The 15,807-nt window shown below is 45.6% G+C and overlaps 1 protein-coding gene across 2 annotated transcripts in view; it reads left to right on the top strand.

Moving 5' to 3' along the window:
- Nucleotides 1-411: 411 nt before the first annotated feature.
- The window catches only part of RNF128 (ring finger protein 128), a 38,074-nt gene continuing 22,678 nt past the window's right edge, over nucleotides 412-15,807 (top strand). The window contains exon 1 of one of the 2 annotated variants that reach the window (XM_081963820.1): nucleotides 412-1,053. In XM_081963820.1, the coding sequence (XP_081819946.1) occupies nucleotides 651-1,053 (403 nt within the window). In that variant the 5' untranslated portion in view covers nucleotides 412-650. Of the gene's footprint in view, nucleotides 1,054-12,504; nucleotides 13,008-15,807 lie in introns of those variants that run through there. The other variant, XM_081963819.1, reaches the window with a different exon arrangement.

Here is a 15,807-nt window from a genome sequence, read left to right as displayed (position 1 = left end):
TAACAAAAACGGGAGACTGGGAATTCTAGTCCCGCTTTAGGCACAAAGCCAGCTGGGTGACCTTGGGCCAAGTCATACCTTCTCAGCTCTAGGAAGGAGGCGAGGGCAAACCACTTCCAAAATCTTGCCAACAAGACTGCAAGGACCAGTCCAGGCAGACACTAGAAGTCAATAAAGACTTGAAGATAAATAAACTTAGATGAATTCTACCGGAATAATTAGGATTGGCTCTTTCCCCCTCAAATTCCCCCATGTTTATTTAGAGCGGAACATATCACCTTGCAGAGTAAGCACTTTACTCTTTTTTCCCTCTCACCTGTACCTGCGTGTGTAGGGAGGGGCGCTCAAAACCTGCCCGGAGCTCTTCAGCCGGCATGCCTGCTTTGGAAGCAGTTGTGTGGAAGCGAGAGTTGCGAGTGGTGGAGTTGAGAATTAGCTGCCTGAATTCCTGCCCTGTGGCTCCGGCATCAGGTCGTTTTATTCCCCTGAGATAAGCAAAGTGAGAGCGGAGCTGACGCAACGCAAGCTCTAATCACCAGGGAGGAGCCGTGTTGCTTACCTGCCAAAGGATTGTAATTTCAGATTAAACGCAGAGGAAAAACGAATGCTTTTCAACACCTTTTGGATCTTATTTTTGAGGCCACTGAGCAATGAAGGGCGGACAGAAACCCAGCCCTGCACGATTTCTGATCCTCGCCGGCCTCTTCAGCGCTGTCCCGGCTCTCCCCATCAAAGCCAACGTGAGTTTGGTCTACTTTAACGCTATCAACCAGAGCTCGACGAACAACAGGTGCGAGTGCGGCATGTTCGGCGTGCAGTCTCCCGTGGCGGAGGCTCGAGGGCTGGTGGTGCTTTCCAATTCATCCAAACTCCAAGCTTGCACATGGGACACGCATTTCGCCCCCGCGGTGTCGCCCTGGATTGCCCTCGTCGCAAGAGGCAACTGCACCTTCACGGAGAAGATTAAGCGGGCGGCTAAACTGGGCGCGGCGGCCGTGGTCATCTATAACTACGCAAAGCACGGCAACAATACCATCCACATGGCCCATCCCGGTGAGTGTTAGCTCTTGGGCCTGGGCGCTTTTTAAATAGTCTTTAGGTAGCAAAACCGTCTGAGGATTTCTGTCTTGCGAGTGGATTTTGACCTTTGAAACTCGACTTTGAGGCAGAATTCTGCCTGAAGCCTCTGGGCGGTACAGTGTGTGTGTGTGTGTGTGTGTCTGTGTCTGTGTCTGTGTAGAGGGATAGGCTGTGTAACCTTATCCTTTTCTGCTTTGAGGACAATTTCTAGCATTATCAGAGTAGGATGGAATTACAGGCTTGTTGTGTTTATTCATTGTTTGGTTTTACTATGCCAACCTGAATGCTACTTCCAGGTTCATTGGGGAAAGCTTTTTACACTTGGTTGGACTTGCACCCCAAAATATAAAAAACAGGCGATTAAAAACCCCCCATAGAAGATTACTTGTGAGAGTCTTTTAGGTAAGATGGTGATTAGAAATTTAATAAAAGATAAAAAGGGCTTGGCTTGAAAAATCAGTGATTTTTCAAATCCTTGAGGTCCTTATTTATTACTAGAGTTGCAGCATTCTGAAATAACGGGGGGCCCGTTTTCCCTTGCTACCTTTCAAAAGTCTGGTTGAAGGTGATGCCCAAGGAGGAGCATGCAAAGATGAGGAAAAGGCTTCAGAGAAGGCATATAAAGGTGCACTCGTATAAAAAAAACCCGCAAGACGAGAAAAAGCAGTTTGCCATCTGGTTTCTCCGGCATTCCCCGTATCGTCTTTTGCGCTTTTGAATATTTCATTATAAACACCAAGAGTGCAGAGCTACGCGCTTTCTTTATCCAATGTGTAGAGAATGACTTTATCCAGTACTAACAGCAGCCATCTTTGTTTTCCGGTGACTTAACTCCCCTGGGTACATCGTAAGTTTCCCCTCCCCTCCCTTCTCTTTATTTCTTCATAAGCCAAGCCAAAAGAAAATCTGCACCACTGATGTACCTACCTCTGGCTGGTGAGCATTGCGTTGATGGAGGGTTTGGACTTGGCGGCTGCTTAACAGAAGCTTAATCATATCCACTGCTGAAGCAGAGTAAAAGTTGGAAAGAGAATGAAATGAGGAATGGGCTTGGAGATGAATAGACCAAGACCCTTGTTACAACGATGAGCAGCCTTCTGTTTTGAGCGTACCCTCGGAAGGATGCAGTGTTTTGTTTTTAAATGTCTGGTTCATAGATCTGGGGCACACAAAGAACTGGCTCAAGGAAGGGCCCACTGCAGGCCAACAAACGTTCTGTGATAACAGGGTATCTGCCCTGAGAAGTTATCCAAAAATTAAAATCGCCAATTCTCTCCCAAGAGAGCAAGTACTCCTGAATTTCCTTGATTGTCTTTCTGGAGGGGGCTGTACAAATATTTCTGCTAAACCCTGTGATCAAATGCAGAAGACCAAAATGGCAGAAAGGAAAGCTTTGGGGCCATTTCTTCCCTTTTGGTGGTACAAGCAGATAACCTGCCTGGCCTTTGTCTCAATTTCTGCCTGATTTGGTTACCTGAAGTAAATCATTCCCACCTGAATAGCTTCCAGGTCCCCTGGTGGCTTTGTTGAGTGCAGAACTTTAAGTAAGAATTCAGGGGTTCTGGTGTCAGAGATGCTCCTATTTGGATTGGGCCCTTTCATCCAATGCCTGTGCTTTGCTCTATATTTTTGGCTCCTAGGCTATATTTCCCCATCTTATATTATAGGGCAGGGATGTCAAACTCAATTTCATTGAGGGCCGCATCAGGGGATGGGGTGGGTGTGGCCAGCGTGACGTCGCTTGTGTTGGGAGCGCTCTGCCCGCGAAAACGGGCTCCTGATCTCCATGTTTGGCCATGATGGCCTTCTGCAGCCCTCTGCCAGTGAAAACGGACCCAGCCCGCAGGGTGGCTAGATGTGGCCCATGGACTGGCCTGCGGTGCCTCTGCCAGTGAAAACGGAGCTCGGGAGGTAGCCCTCCCAGGCCTCGTTTTTAGCACAATGGCCTCCTGCAGCCCTCTGCCAGCGAAAGGGGAGCTCCGTTTTCCTGGCAGGGGGCTGTAGGAGGCTGTCGTGGGCAAAAATGGGGTCTGGGAGGGCCAGTCCTTTGCTGTTTCCAGGGTAGCCCCGTGGGCCAGGTCTAAGCACCCCCCGGGCCTTCAGTTTGACAACGCTGTTATGGGGAGAGATGCGTGGCAGTCCGTGAGAGCCTAAAATCTGATCTAGTAGCCCCTTTTTATATTAGCACATTTGATTCAGCCTTTGCAAACGGCATCTCATTTCATCCGATGCACGGAGTCACTGAAAGCTGGTCTAAAGTGGGTCGAGTGGGATAGAAGGGGAAGCGACAGGATAGTTGTGCAGTTTATATGGGAAATGACAAGTATTTAACAATCGTAATGTGGGGAAGACCCATTGTGTTTGTCAAATCCTTCTGAGACGGCCTGTCATCTTCTACCTTCAGCAAAACTCTTGGTCAGTTAGGCGAGTCAAATTTCTTTGTCCCAAGGAGCTCATATAGGTAGTCCTTGACTTACAACCACAATGGAGCCCAGAATTAATGCTGCTAAGTGAGATATTTGTTAAGTGAGTCTTGCCCCGTTTTACGACTTTCCTTGCCACGTTTGTTAAGTTAGTAACCACGGTTGTTAAGTGAATCTGGCTTCCGCAATTGATTTTGCTTGTCAAAAGGTCACAAAAGGAGATCACGTGATCCCAGGACACTATAATCGTCATAAAGATGAGCCAGTTGTCAAGCATCTGAATGCAGATCACTTGACCCTGGGGATGCTGCAACGGTCGGATGTGTGAAAAGCAGTCCCAATCACCGTTTTTCCAGTCCCGCCGTAACTTCGAATGGTCACTAAACGAACTGTTGTCAGTCTGTACTTTGTAATCTCTAGACGGTCAGACCCTGGTGTTCTTTTGTCCTTGGTTCGAGTCCTGACGCCAAAGCTCTCTCCATCGATTGCTTTGCACCCATGAGTTCCATGGGGGATTCAGGGAGCCTCGGCTGTCAGGTTATGATGTGTATCTCACTGGAGGGAGAACTATGGAAAAAATCTCTAGTCTCCAGAGGCCGGTGATGGTGCTGTTGGTAAAGGTGAGAGTTAAATAGACACACACACACACACACACACACACACACACCGTTTAGGTAACCTATAGTTATGGTTCCTATAGTAGCATCGTTCTTCTGGGGTTGCTTATGAGAATCTCGTTCCAGGTTGGGTTCGGCATGCGAATTTAGTCCTGCCACCCAGGTACCTAGGAAAGTATCCTTATCCAGCATGGTTTGCAGCTGATTAATAACAACCTTTGAGTGGCTCGAGCAGTAAGATGTAGATAACAGCCAAGATTGTTCTCTTGTTCTGGTGTTTTTTTTTAAAAAAAAAGGTTCTCCCTAGGAATCAATTTGCTTCTATTGATCAGTATATTGATCTTGTTGGGCGGGTGGTTCAGTCTCCTGACTGCCTGGATTAATTCCATCAGTTGAGCATCTCTGTCAAATGGGTCAGAGCATAGAGTAAAAAAAAAAAAAAAAACCCCACCACACACACACACACACACACATGGGAAATTGATTTGGTGTGATGCATTCTGGGTAGAATCTGGAAGCATGTGTGTAAAGTATCCATGGTGATCTGTAGGTTCTCTGTAAAACGTTTGTGTGTCCATTATAGTTTTCATCGTGACACCAAGAAGGTGGGTTTTATCTGTAAATAGGGTTGCACACATGATTTCAAGGCATGCCGGTATCTTCGCAGCTGGCCTACACAATGCTTTCCCAATTCTTAAATCTGGAAATCCTTCCTTTAATCGGGCTTTGTTGGTGATACTCCCATCAATGAGATCCATGGGGAAAGACTCATCATATCCATCAAGACCTCAACCCCTTCCACCCACCCTCAACCTTAGCCTTCCTATCCATAGCACAAGTCAATTCCCTCAATGTCATGATAACACTGCACAATGGACACAAAAACACCCCCATTATTCAGGAAGCCTGCAAAGAATAAATGGAGTTTCAGTCTCAAAAGGACAGACAAATATCGGAGCACGCTAATCTTTTCAAGGCACTCCCATTACGGATTTTTAAATAGCTGTTTTGGAACGATGAAATAATCTGGTTTATAAATCCCAATTTGAATCCTCTATCATTTCAGGCATGTGACGGAGCAAGCTGCAACTCCTAAAAACCCCAATGCCTGCTACTAAAACCTCCTCCTGATTTTCCTCTGCTTATGTGTCCAGGTTTATGCTGGTCCCTGGTTGCAATAAAGATGTGATTTGATATATAGCCAGGTTAGTACAGGCAATCATCAGAGAGTACATTTGTGAATACTGTATAAACTGCCTTGCCTTACTGCTTGTGAGCGGAACGCTCTGGAAAATCAGACAATTCAAGCATAAAGAAAACTAGTTTTTGATCAGGAGGGATTCTGTAACCAATTCATTCTGAGAATCTGTCCCGTGTCTTCGGAAACGATAGAGACATGAAAAGGAAAACAAGAAGAATCCTGTTCTAAATTCACTGGGTTTATAGTAGAAACAAACTTAATGGAACTGTAGAAATAAATCCAAGGCACAGTTCTTTATCTATCCTGGAACAATAGTGCCCCGAGCTGGCCAACTTTTAATTGTGCACACCGAGCCAAATGCCCACATTCCAAAAAGTCTCCTGCCTATAATCACACAAATTAGCTCCCTACCGAAACTGCATTGTTCTTTTTCAATCTCCTCCGTTGTTCAGCAGACGACAGACGGAATGGAGGAAGCAATTCGCTTCCCCAGTTTTTCTTCCCTTCTTTACACTTTCAATTCTCTCTGTGGTTTTTTTCCCCCTGATTCTTTTTTTCAGTTCCTATGTAGTTGTTCTATTAATGTTCTTACCCATCTGCTTGCAGTATCTGGCTTGTTATTATACCTGAATAGGAGTATTTCTTAGGTGCGAGCCATTATGAAAGTGTAACACTCATACACCATATCAGAGCAACAACGAATAAAGAACATTTATTTTAGACGATTCAAGGAAGTGGATGCTGAAGTAATAAAATAACTGAGTGACACCAAAATATTCACAACTTGTAGAAAAGGATGGGAATCATCTTTTCATCCCAAGTTGTCAGGTCAAAAAGTTTGAATGTCATCGCTGGAATAGGACAAGCAAATTCTGGGTGTGGCATTTAGGGGTTTTTTTTTAATGCCCCTGTTAAAGCAAATTCACAATCTGGATAGTCCTCAAATTACAGTGACAATTGAGCCCAAAATGGAGGTTGCTAAGTGAGAAATTAGTTAAGCGGGTTTGGCCAAATTTTACGACTTTCCTCACCATGTTTGTTAAGCGAATCACTGCAGCTGTTAAGTTAGGAATACGGTTGTTAAGTGAATCTGGCTTCCCCATTGACTTTGCTTGTCAGAAGGTCGCAAAAGGATCCCATAACCCTAGGACACTACAACTGTCATAAATGTGAGTCAGTTGCCAAGCAGCCAAATGTAAATCATGTGTCCATGGGGATGCTAAAACGGTCCTTTTTTTTCAGTGACACTGTAACGAAACAGTCACTAAATTAGCTGTAAGTCGAGGACTATCTGTAGAACAACTACGTCAAGAAAGGTCGTAGAACGAAGCAAAACTAACTTCACAACTGTCGCTCAGCAACCTCAATTGTGCTTTAATTGTCTGTATTTGTTCTATTAATCATGTTCCAGATTTTCAAATAGAAATTAATGTTTGATTTTTTTCTGAATGATGTACTCTGGCCTGGTGCTTCTGGACAATTGTCATGGATCACCTGACATTGCGCACTGCTAACTTCCCATGCTCTGCGTCCCAAAGTACAGCTTTATTTCAGGTAAACAAAACATTTTCAGCCATGTCAATCAGAATCACCCTATCAATCATGTAACGTCATCAAATGTATCGGTATAAAAAATAGTTATCCAATACCTAACTGACCAAATCTTAAGCAGGTTGAGACCTGGTTAGGTATTTAGCTGAGAAGCCATCAAAAATTTCCAGAATAGCACCCTGAATTGGGAAGTTACAGATACATATCAGAAGATGGCAATGACACACAATTTTTGTATTGCCAAGAAAATTCTGTGGGTAATCTTCAGGTGTGTGTAGTCCGTAGGAACTCAGCTCTTTCTTCACCTTCCAGCCTTCGTTATAAGTAAAGAATAGAATATAATTCTTTATTGGCCCAGTGTGATTGGACACACAAGGAATTTGTCTTTGGTGCAGATGCTCTCAGTGTACATAAAAAAAATACATCCATCAAGAATCATAAGATACAATATTTAGCTGTAAGCAAGGCGACCCATTGGCCCTTGGAGTTAAGGCCATAAATAAATATTAAGAATTGCATACTTTGATCTAATGAACAGCCTTGCGGTTTTCCATTTTCATTTAAAGACCTCTTGTTGGGGCAGGCCTCAAGTTGTGCCATTTCTATATTCGTTGTTTGTATAACCGGCTTTGACATGTTTAGACACATTTTCCCTGTTTGCAGAACATCAGTAACTTGGTGCTTCTGAGACTGTGTCCTGTGGTCACACTCCCTGGTCATATGAAAAACCCCAGACCTCCAATCTTGTGTAATCAGCTCCCTTAAAGAAGGAAGGGAAATGCCTTTTTCTGATTCATTCCCAGCAAATAGAAAGTCAGCCAAATTCCAGGAAAGACTCTACTGAATGATATAACAGAATTTCTGCCTGTATGTGTCTGGGTAATTTCTTATCTCACGAATAGCTTCCCATATTACACTAAGCTGTGTTTGGTTAAATCAAGTCTGTGGGGCGTGTCGGAGATATACAGTTGACATAACATCAAAGCAAGCCAAACAGATCCAATTTGTCCTTTTGACGTGATCCTTGAACCCCTAACTGCGATTTCTAACAGATTATCAGAGTTGGAAGGGACCTTGTAGGTCATCTAGTACAACCCCACTGCCCAAGCAGGAGCCCTTAGACATTTCTGATAGATGGCAGTCCAATCTCTTCACGAAAGCCTCCAGTGATGAAGCTCCCACAACTTCTGAAGGCAACTTCTGTTCCACGGGTTGATGGTTCTCACTTGTAAGGACATTTCTCCTTATTTCCAGATTGAATCTCCCCTTGGTCAGTTTCCATCCATTATTATTTTTCTGGCCATTGGGTGTTTTGGAGAATAGCTTGACCCCCCCTCCTCTCTGGGGCAGCCCCTCAAATATTGGAAAACTGGTATCCTGTCTCCCCTGGTCCTTCTCTTCACTAGACTAGTCAGGCACAGTTCCTTCAACCGTTCGTTGTATGTTTTAGCCTCCAGTCCCCATATCCTAAACAGATTGAGGTAGTATGTTTTGAGATTATCCATTTTATTTGGGCCTGGGGAGAAAGAGGTTTAAATCTGGGACTTTCACCATGAAATGTTTAATGTATTGCTCCATACCAATTGCTCTCAGCTGACATTTGTGAGTAAGTTATTTCTTACTTACAAGGCTGAAATCCAGCTTGGAAACCCCCCTCCACGAACCCAAAATTCTTTGTCTGAAACAGATGAAAGATTTTGTCATCTTTTATCCTGTCTTGTTACCTTTCTCTTCTAGCCCAAGAAATGCTGTCTCGTCTGCAGATGGAAAAAGACTGGAACCATTAATATTCACTTAATGCTAATTTTTCCTCCAAGCTAATTCATTTATTTGAAAAGCACATTTTTATTACCTAGCTAATGGGGTCCGACATTGTTCTCTCTACATTGCCCAAGGAAAATTACACAAATCAAAATCTTTATTTAACTTCTTGAAAAGTCAAACACATCTAGGGCAAACAGATGTCCAGGCAAGGCTTCTTGAGGTACAAAATCCCAGGGAGTTATTTTTAGGACACCGAGACCTTGTGTTAATTGTGGGGGTGGGAGGAAACCTCCTCACTGTGTATTTAATGTATTTGATGTGCTTTTCATTCATTCTTGTGGGGAATTTACACATTTTTCAGAGGTGGCATTTTGCTTTTCAGCATTTCAGAACCTGGAAAAATAAGCCTTCATGTTTTTTCCCATCACATTATTATTACTATTACATTGTTATGGCGATTATGATTGCACCAAATTTACAGGGTACTAACTTGCATTGTAGAAGGCAATGCACGTTTCCTGTGTGGTGCAGGATTTCTTCTATCGCATAAGCTAATGAATGGAAACTAGAAATAAACTGCCAGGAGTAGTTACCATTTCCTGGAAAAGGAACGGATTTGTTAAAAAAATGAATCAAACCTTCCACAGCCTGGCATCTTCCCAATGTCCTAAATCTACAACTCCTAGAATCTCCATTAGTTATAATCTTCTGAGTAAGTAACCTCAACATATCGGGATCAGACCAGTTTGAGAGATGTTGGTCTAGAGAGTCAGTGTTTCTCAACTTTGGCAACTTTTAAGTTGTGTGAACTTCAACTCCCAGAATCCATACTGCCCTGGACATCTATAGCTGTGTACATACAACGCAATAGGTGAGAAAGATAGCAACACAGTGTACTTTATTGAACGAGGCAGTCTAAAATAGTAGCAGATGAAGTCCAGCAAGTTGCCTTCTATCCGGTTCTTATCCAGCTTTGCTCATTTCAGCAGGGTGGAGCTTGTTTTCCCAAGTTCTTCTGTTCCCCAACCCTGGGTGAGAATCTTGGGTGACAGAATGTGGCATCCTGGCCCAATTATTCATAATTTGGAGTGCTGAGCAAAGGCCCAATCTGCTTGCTTAATCAAACAGCGCCATCTCTGTGACCTATTTAATGAGCCTAGTGTGTTTTCATTGAAAGCTTGAAGCACCAGGAGATAGGCCATGCCAAGGAGGGGGTGGGGAGAAGAAGAAGAGGAAGAAGAAGAGTAGTAGTAATATTTCTATGAATTATTATTTAATGGGACCTTTAATGACCTGTAATATCATGAAGGAAGGCCGACTCCTGGACATGGGCACTGCTAAATTAGGAAAGGCAGCTTTATGGACAGAGCTTAGAATGGCCTAGATTAGTTCTCTGCAAATACAATTGAAGCTGAATTGAATGTTATCAAATGGAATTTCCCTGTCCCATTTTTCCAACACCATGAATGAAACTCCTCTTTGATTTTGTTTTTCCAGAGTGAAGATTCCACCCTTGTCCTCTTACCCCTTGAAGATAGTTAAACTCTCTCTTTCAGATGTATTAATAATGGCATTGCATTACTCACAGTTCCCAGCTTCCACCTATTGGAGCATTTTCTTGATATTTGTTTTTAAGTAAGTTTCCAGAATCCCTAAGTCTTGTACTCTGATAAAAACACCGTACATGTAGTCTTTCATTTATGACATTTGTTTAACAACCATTTGAGGTTATAACCACACTGGAAAAAGTGACTTACGACTGGTTCTCTCACACTTACACCTACCATAACACTTTCATGGTTACACAATCAAAATATGGCAACCTGCACACATTTATGATGATTGCAATACTGGGTGGGTGGGGGGTCGGTCATGTGATTCACAACAAAAAAAGGTCATGCAATTTAGTAACCATCACTTAGTGGCTGAAGTTTCAATCCCAATTGCAGTTGTTAGTTGAGGATTTGTCATTTTAGGATCAATAAAATGGATTGTATTTTTATTTTTTAATTGCACATTTCAATAATTTCTTGCTTTTTATTTTTTTACCACCTTTCCCAGTGTGGGAGGCTTCTCCAGAAGTCTTGGTCATCATGTGTCCAAATCTTACAGAAATGAATTTCGATAGAGAATATCCGTAGTTCAGTGTCTATGGAGATTCTCAAGAATAGAATGGAATTCTTTATTGGCCAAGTGTGATTGGGCACACAAGGAATTTGTCTTTGGTGCAGATGCTGTAAATATACATTAAAAAATGATACATTCATCAAGAATCATAAGGTACAACACTTAAAGATAGTCATAGGATACAAATAAGAAATCAGAAAACAATATCAATACAATTCGTAAGGATACAAGCATCAAAGTTACAGTCCTGCAGTCATTAAGTCCAGGTCTTGTTTGTCCCAAAAGTGATTTTTTTTCTCCCAAGAAGCAACTGGACTTTCTGTTGTTTTTTCTTCTTTGAAGACGTTTTGCTTCTCATCCAAGTAGCTTCTTCATCTCTGAAGAAGCTTCTTGAATGAGAAACGAAACATCTTCAAATAAAAAGCTTGTTATGGTACACTGTGTGGTTTTCTTGGTACTGTAGTTCCTTAATTAGAGCATGGCTTTCTGCTTCTTTATTTGTCTGGTGTCAATCCTTGCTTATCTGGCTGTTGGTTGCCAGAGATTATGGGTTTCCAATAAAGAACAATATTTGTGTAGCTCAGGGTTGAAATAAGGGGTCCTTGATGTTCTCTGAGCTGGCTTGTTTTCTTGCAGACATTTCATGGTCCATCTAGGTAACATCATCAGTGCTAGAAGGAAGTGGAGGAGCGTGTGGAGAGGAGAAAGACGACTGGTGTTCTTGGTGTTCTCTGAGCTTGCCTGTTTCCTTGTAGACATTTCATTACTCAAACTAGGTAAGATCAGTGTGCGTGTGTGTGTCCTCAACAAAGAGCAAACCTCACCCTCACTGATAAGCCCTGATGAGTTTACCTAGGCAGGTAATGAAACGTCTTCAAGTAAACCCAGAGGCTCAAAAAGCACCAAATACAAGTCATCCTTGACTAACCTCCACAATCAAGCCCAAAAGTTCTGTTAATGAGTTTCGCCCCATTTTATGACCTTTCTTGCCTCAGTTGTTAAGCGAATCACTGGTTGCTAACTTAATAACCCGGTTGTTAAGTGAATCTGGCTTCCCTGTTGACTTTGCTTGTCCAGAGGTCGCGAAAGGAGTTCATGTGACTCCCCCCCATGCTGCAACCGTCACAAATAGGAGTCAATGGTCAAGAGGCAGAATTTTGATCAGGTGACCATGGTCCTCAGTCCCTTCCAGCGCCGTTCTAACTTTGAAATGGTCACTAAGCGAACTGTTAGTAAGTCGGGCCTGCCTGTTCCCTGCAAAAGCCTTGGCCGCAGAAACTACGACTCCCAGAATCCTTAGCGCAGGCGCCCAGGTGAAGGCACCTTAGCCACGGAGGGAGTGGGCGTGTTCTTTAAGCGCCTCCCCTTTACGCAGACGCCGCCCCCTTTACCCGCGCTCAGAGGCTGGAGCGACGAGCCACGGTCTCGCTCAGAGGGTGGGGGAAGTGGGCGTGTCCTCTAAGCGGCGCAGATACCGCCCCCCTTCTTGCCGGCTGCGTCAGGCGATTGGCGATGGTCTCGTTCCGAGGGTGGGGGCGTGACCTCTAAGCGCCACCCAACACGCGCCGAAACCTGCAGGCTGCCTGAGGCGAATGGCGACAGTCTCGGGGGGGCGGGGCGGAGAGGGGGGGGCGTGTCCTCTTAGCGCCGCCTGAGGTGATTGGTGACGGTCGCGGGGGGGCGGAGCGGAGTGGGCGTGTCTCCCGAGCGCCGCCCCCTCCTGCCTCCCGCTCGCGCGGCGGCCGCGGCGGCAGAGGCTGCCTGAGGCGACGGTCGGAGGGCAACGGGCGATGCGGCGATTGGGGTGGGCTTGGGCGGCGTGGTTGCCGCCGCCGCTGCTGGCCGCGCTGGTGCTGGCGCTGGGGCCCGGCGGGGGCCCGTGCCCGGCGGGGGCGCAGTCGGTGTGGACGGCGTGGCTAAACGTGTCGTGGCGGCTGTCGGACAGCAACCAGTCGGCGTGGAGCGCGGGCGAGAGCGGCCTCTTCGGGCTGGACTCGCCGGTGCGCCCGGCCTCCGGGCTGGTGGTGATCCCGGACACCCGCGAGGGGCTCAACGCCTGCAGCCCGCGCAGCAACTTCTCGGCGGCGCCCCCCGAGGGGCCCTGGGTGGCCCTGGTGCAGCGCGGCGGGGGCTGCATGTTCAGCGTCAAGATCAACGCCGCCGCCCGGCTCCACGCCGCCGCCGTGGCCGTCTTCAACTACGACGGCGCCGCCGGCCCCGAGGTGCAGACCATGACCCACCCGGGTGAGTCGGGGGGCAGGAGGGGCCTCCGCTGGGGAGGATGGGCCTGCGGATGGGTGATGGGAGGGGAGCTGGGAGGGTCTCCCAGCCGCCTTGGCCTCGCTCGTCCTTCTCCCTCCTTTCCTGCTAGGGGAGCCCGGAGGGGGTCTCGCCCTCTCCCCGAAGCCCCCCGGCGTCGCCTTGGCCCCGTTGGGGAGGATGGGCCTGGGGCCCTGTCCCTGTCCTGCTGGGGATGATGGGGCTCCGGGGTTTTCTTTTGGGGGGGTCGGTTGGTCCTCTCCCCGAAGCTCCTCTCCTCCACCTTGGCCCTGCTCATCCTAGATTGTTGGGCTTTCCTGCTGGGGATGATGGAGTTTGCAGCACAGCCGATGGGTTGCCTTCCTCCCTGGCCCTGAGAGGCTTTCCTCTCGGCAAAGTTACTCGGCTCCACCTTGGCTCTCTGAGGGGGGCTTTTTTTTGCTGGGGATGATGGGATTTGGGGCTCCAGGTACAGCAAGGGCTCTAGAAAGGAGGGGGAGGCAGTGGAGTTTAGAGGGTTTGGAGCAATGTCCCCCTCCCCTCCAGCCATTCAGGTGGTTTCTTTTCCCCAAAGACCCTCAGCTCATCCTTGCTTGTGACTCCTCCTTGCTGGGGATGATGGGCTTTGGGACTCTGGGACGACCATGGGGCTTCGGGGGCATCTAGGGGGCTTTAGAGAAAGTCAGGGCAGAAGACAGAGACATCAGGAAGGCCAGTATGATGGGACTTGGGTTCCTTCTGGTCTTTTTTTAAACGTACGTTTATTAAAAGGCCATTCTTCCTCCCATGAGATAAAAGGCAAAAATGAAAAAAATGGCAAGAAGCAAAAAAAAAAACCTAAAGTTACAGTTTATGTGACATCTGACTTCCTTCCCTAGTGTCTTTCCTTCCTCTTAGATTTTATGCAAGTATTACAAACCCCCTCTCATCCGTATCTGTTTTAATCTTCAGATCCATAAATCTTCTTCTTCTTTCTTTGTTTTTTTCAGCAAGAGTCCATAATGTTTCCAGTCTTTGGTGTTTGATCTCTGACCAAACAGATCACAGTTTTGCCCTTTCTGCAAATTCTTTCCTTTTCACTATCCATTCCCCCACTGTGAGGAGTTCTCTTTCCATCCCCTCCTTCTCCTTCCTTCCCTTCTTTCTTCTTCCCTTCTTCTCCTTCCCTAACTTCTACCTTCTTCCCTTCTCCAATATCTTTTTTTCTCTAACAAAACAACCTTAAACAAAAGTGGTATAAAGCCAGGGGGGAAAAATCAAGCCCTGATTTAACCACGAATTTGCCACTATCGTCCACAAGATAGGATTGTAAAGCATCCCAGATTCTCTGCTACTGTGGTTTTGTATTTTTGCCCAAGTCCTTCAGGGTGAGCTCTTGAACCCCTTGACCTCCCCACCCCAGATTTTCAAGGCTTGCAAAAGGAGAAATGATAGTTGAGGGAGGAAAGAGGGGAGGTTTGGGGCTTTTCTGTCCTGGATCTCCCCATTGGATGACATCATAATTCACATTCCACATCTTCTGGAACAGAGAAGGGCAAAAGGCAGTGGTGGGATTCAGCCAGTTTGCACCGGTTGTTAACTTTCTGAGCAGTTTGGTGAACTGGTTGTTGGAAGAAATCTTTAGGGCAGAGAACTGGTTGTTAAATTATTTGAATCCCACCACTAGGCAAAGGTATGGTTGGATCCCAGGCAGCCATAATAATAATAATGCTTCTTTATTGTCAGTGCACAACATATGTACAATGAGATTGGTTGAGCTCCCTCAGAGCACCTTCCTGGTCCATGGGCATTTGGACTTAGAGGAGTCCAGCACCTTTTGAAATCCTGGCAAAGCAGAAGCTACTACAGGTAGCCCGGAGGCCCAGCTGGCGATTGATCCTGATTGCAAGTTTTCAAAATAATCCCCATCTCTCTTCAAACCATCTACGTTGCACCTTCTGAGCAATGCCGTCTCCTCTAAATTCGCTTGTTTGTCCCGGGACTCTGCCCCGACCCGTTTAGACAAATGCCCCTACTGTAACATTTAGGCTGAGAGGTTCCCAGATCATTAATAGGAGGACTGTAAAGTTACCTTCCAACAGGTCACCATGGATTGCCAGGATGTCCCTTCAAGCAGTTTATTAGAGAAGCTCAGCGTGGGTTGTAACATCGGGGATTGCTTTTTTTCTTGACCTCTTTGAACATTTGATTAGTTAACTGGACAGGTAGTCTAGTTTTTGTTTTTGTTTAAAGGTGCCGCTTTATGTTCTGAACAGATTAATGACCTTGGAAGCCAGTGAAGTAACTACTTAGGAAAGTTTATTTTTCTGTTTTCCCAAAACTTCAAAACTTTTTAAGACTTCAGAATCTGGAGAGTTTTAAAAGCCTACTTGAATTGAAATAATAACACAAAGGGCTATTGTGCTATTGAAATTAAGCAGGCTGAGTTTGGGGAGTAGTCAAAAACCTGCAAGGCCCTTAATGCAGATAATTGTCTAGAATGCCCTTTGTTATTAAATGGCAGGGGCTTTTTATGATGCTGATGGCATAACTGAGAATATTCTGGCCACTTTAATGTAGTTTGTGGGTCTCTCTCTCTTTTTAATGGCATGATAAAATAGTGCAGTGACACCGTGGCATTATCTCCAGTTTTTTTAAAATCGTCTGTTTAAACTGCAGGTGGGCACTGCTGCTTGCTTCATTGCTGTGGATATGAATGGAAGCAATGCATGGATAATTTCCAAGCTCAGAAGTCTAAGAACACGAGGAGTAATTAAGTAATGCTTGTCTTTGGGTAATAGGAGTT

This window comes from Natrix helvetica (assembly GCF_964273705.1).
Source record: "Natrix helvetica genome assembly, chromosome: 11".
NCBI classification, from domain to species: Eukaryota; Metazoa; Chordata; class Lepidosauria; order Squamata; family Natricidae; genus Natrix; species Natrix helvetica.
The sequence above is the reverse complement of the archived record's forward strand: the minus strand, read 5'-3'. Positions and strand labels throughout refer to the sequence as shown.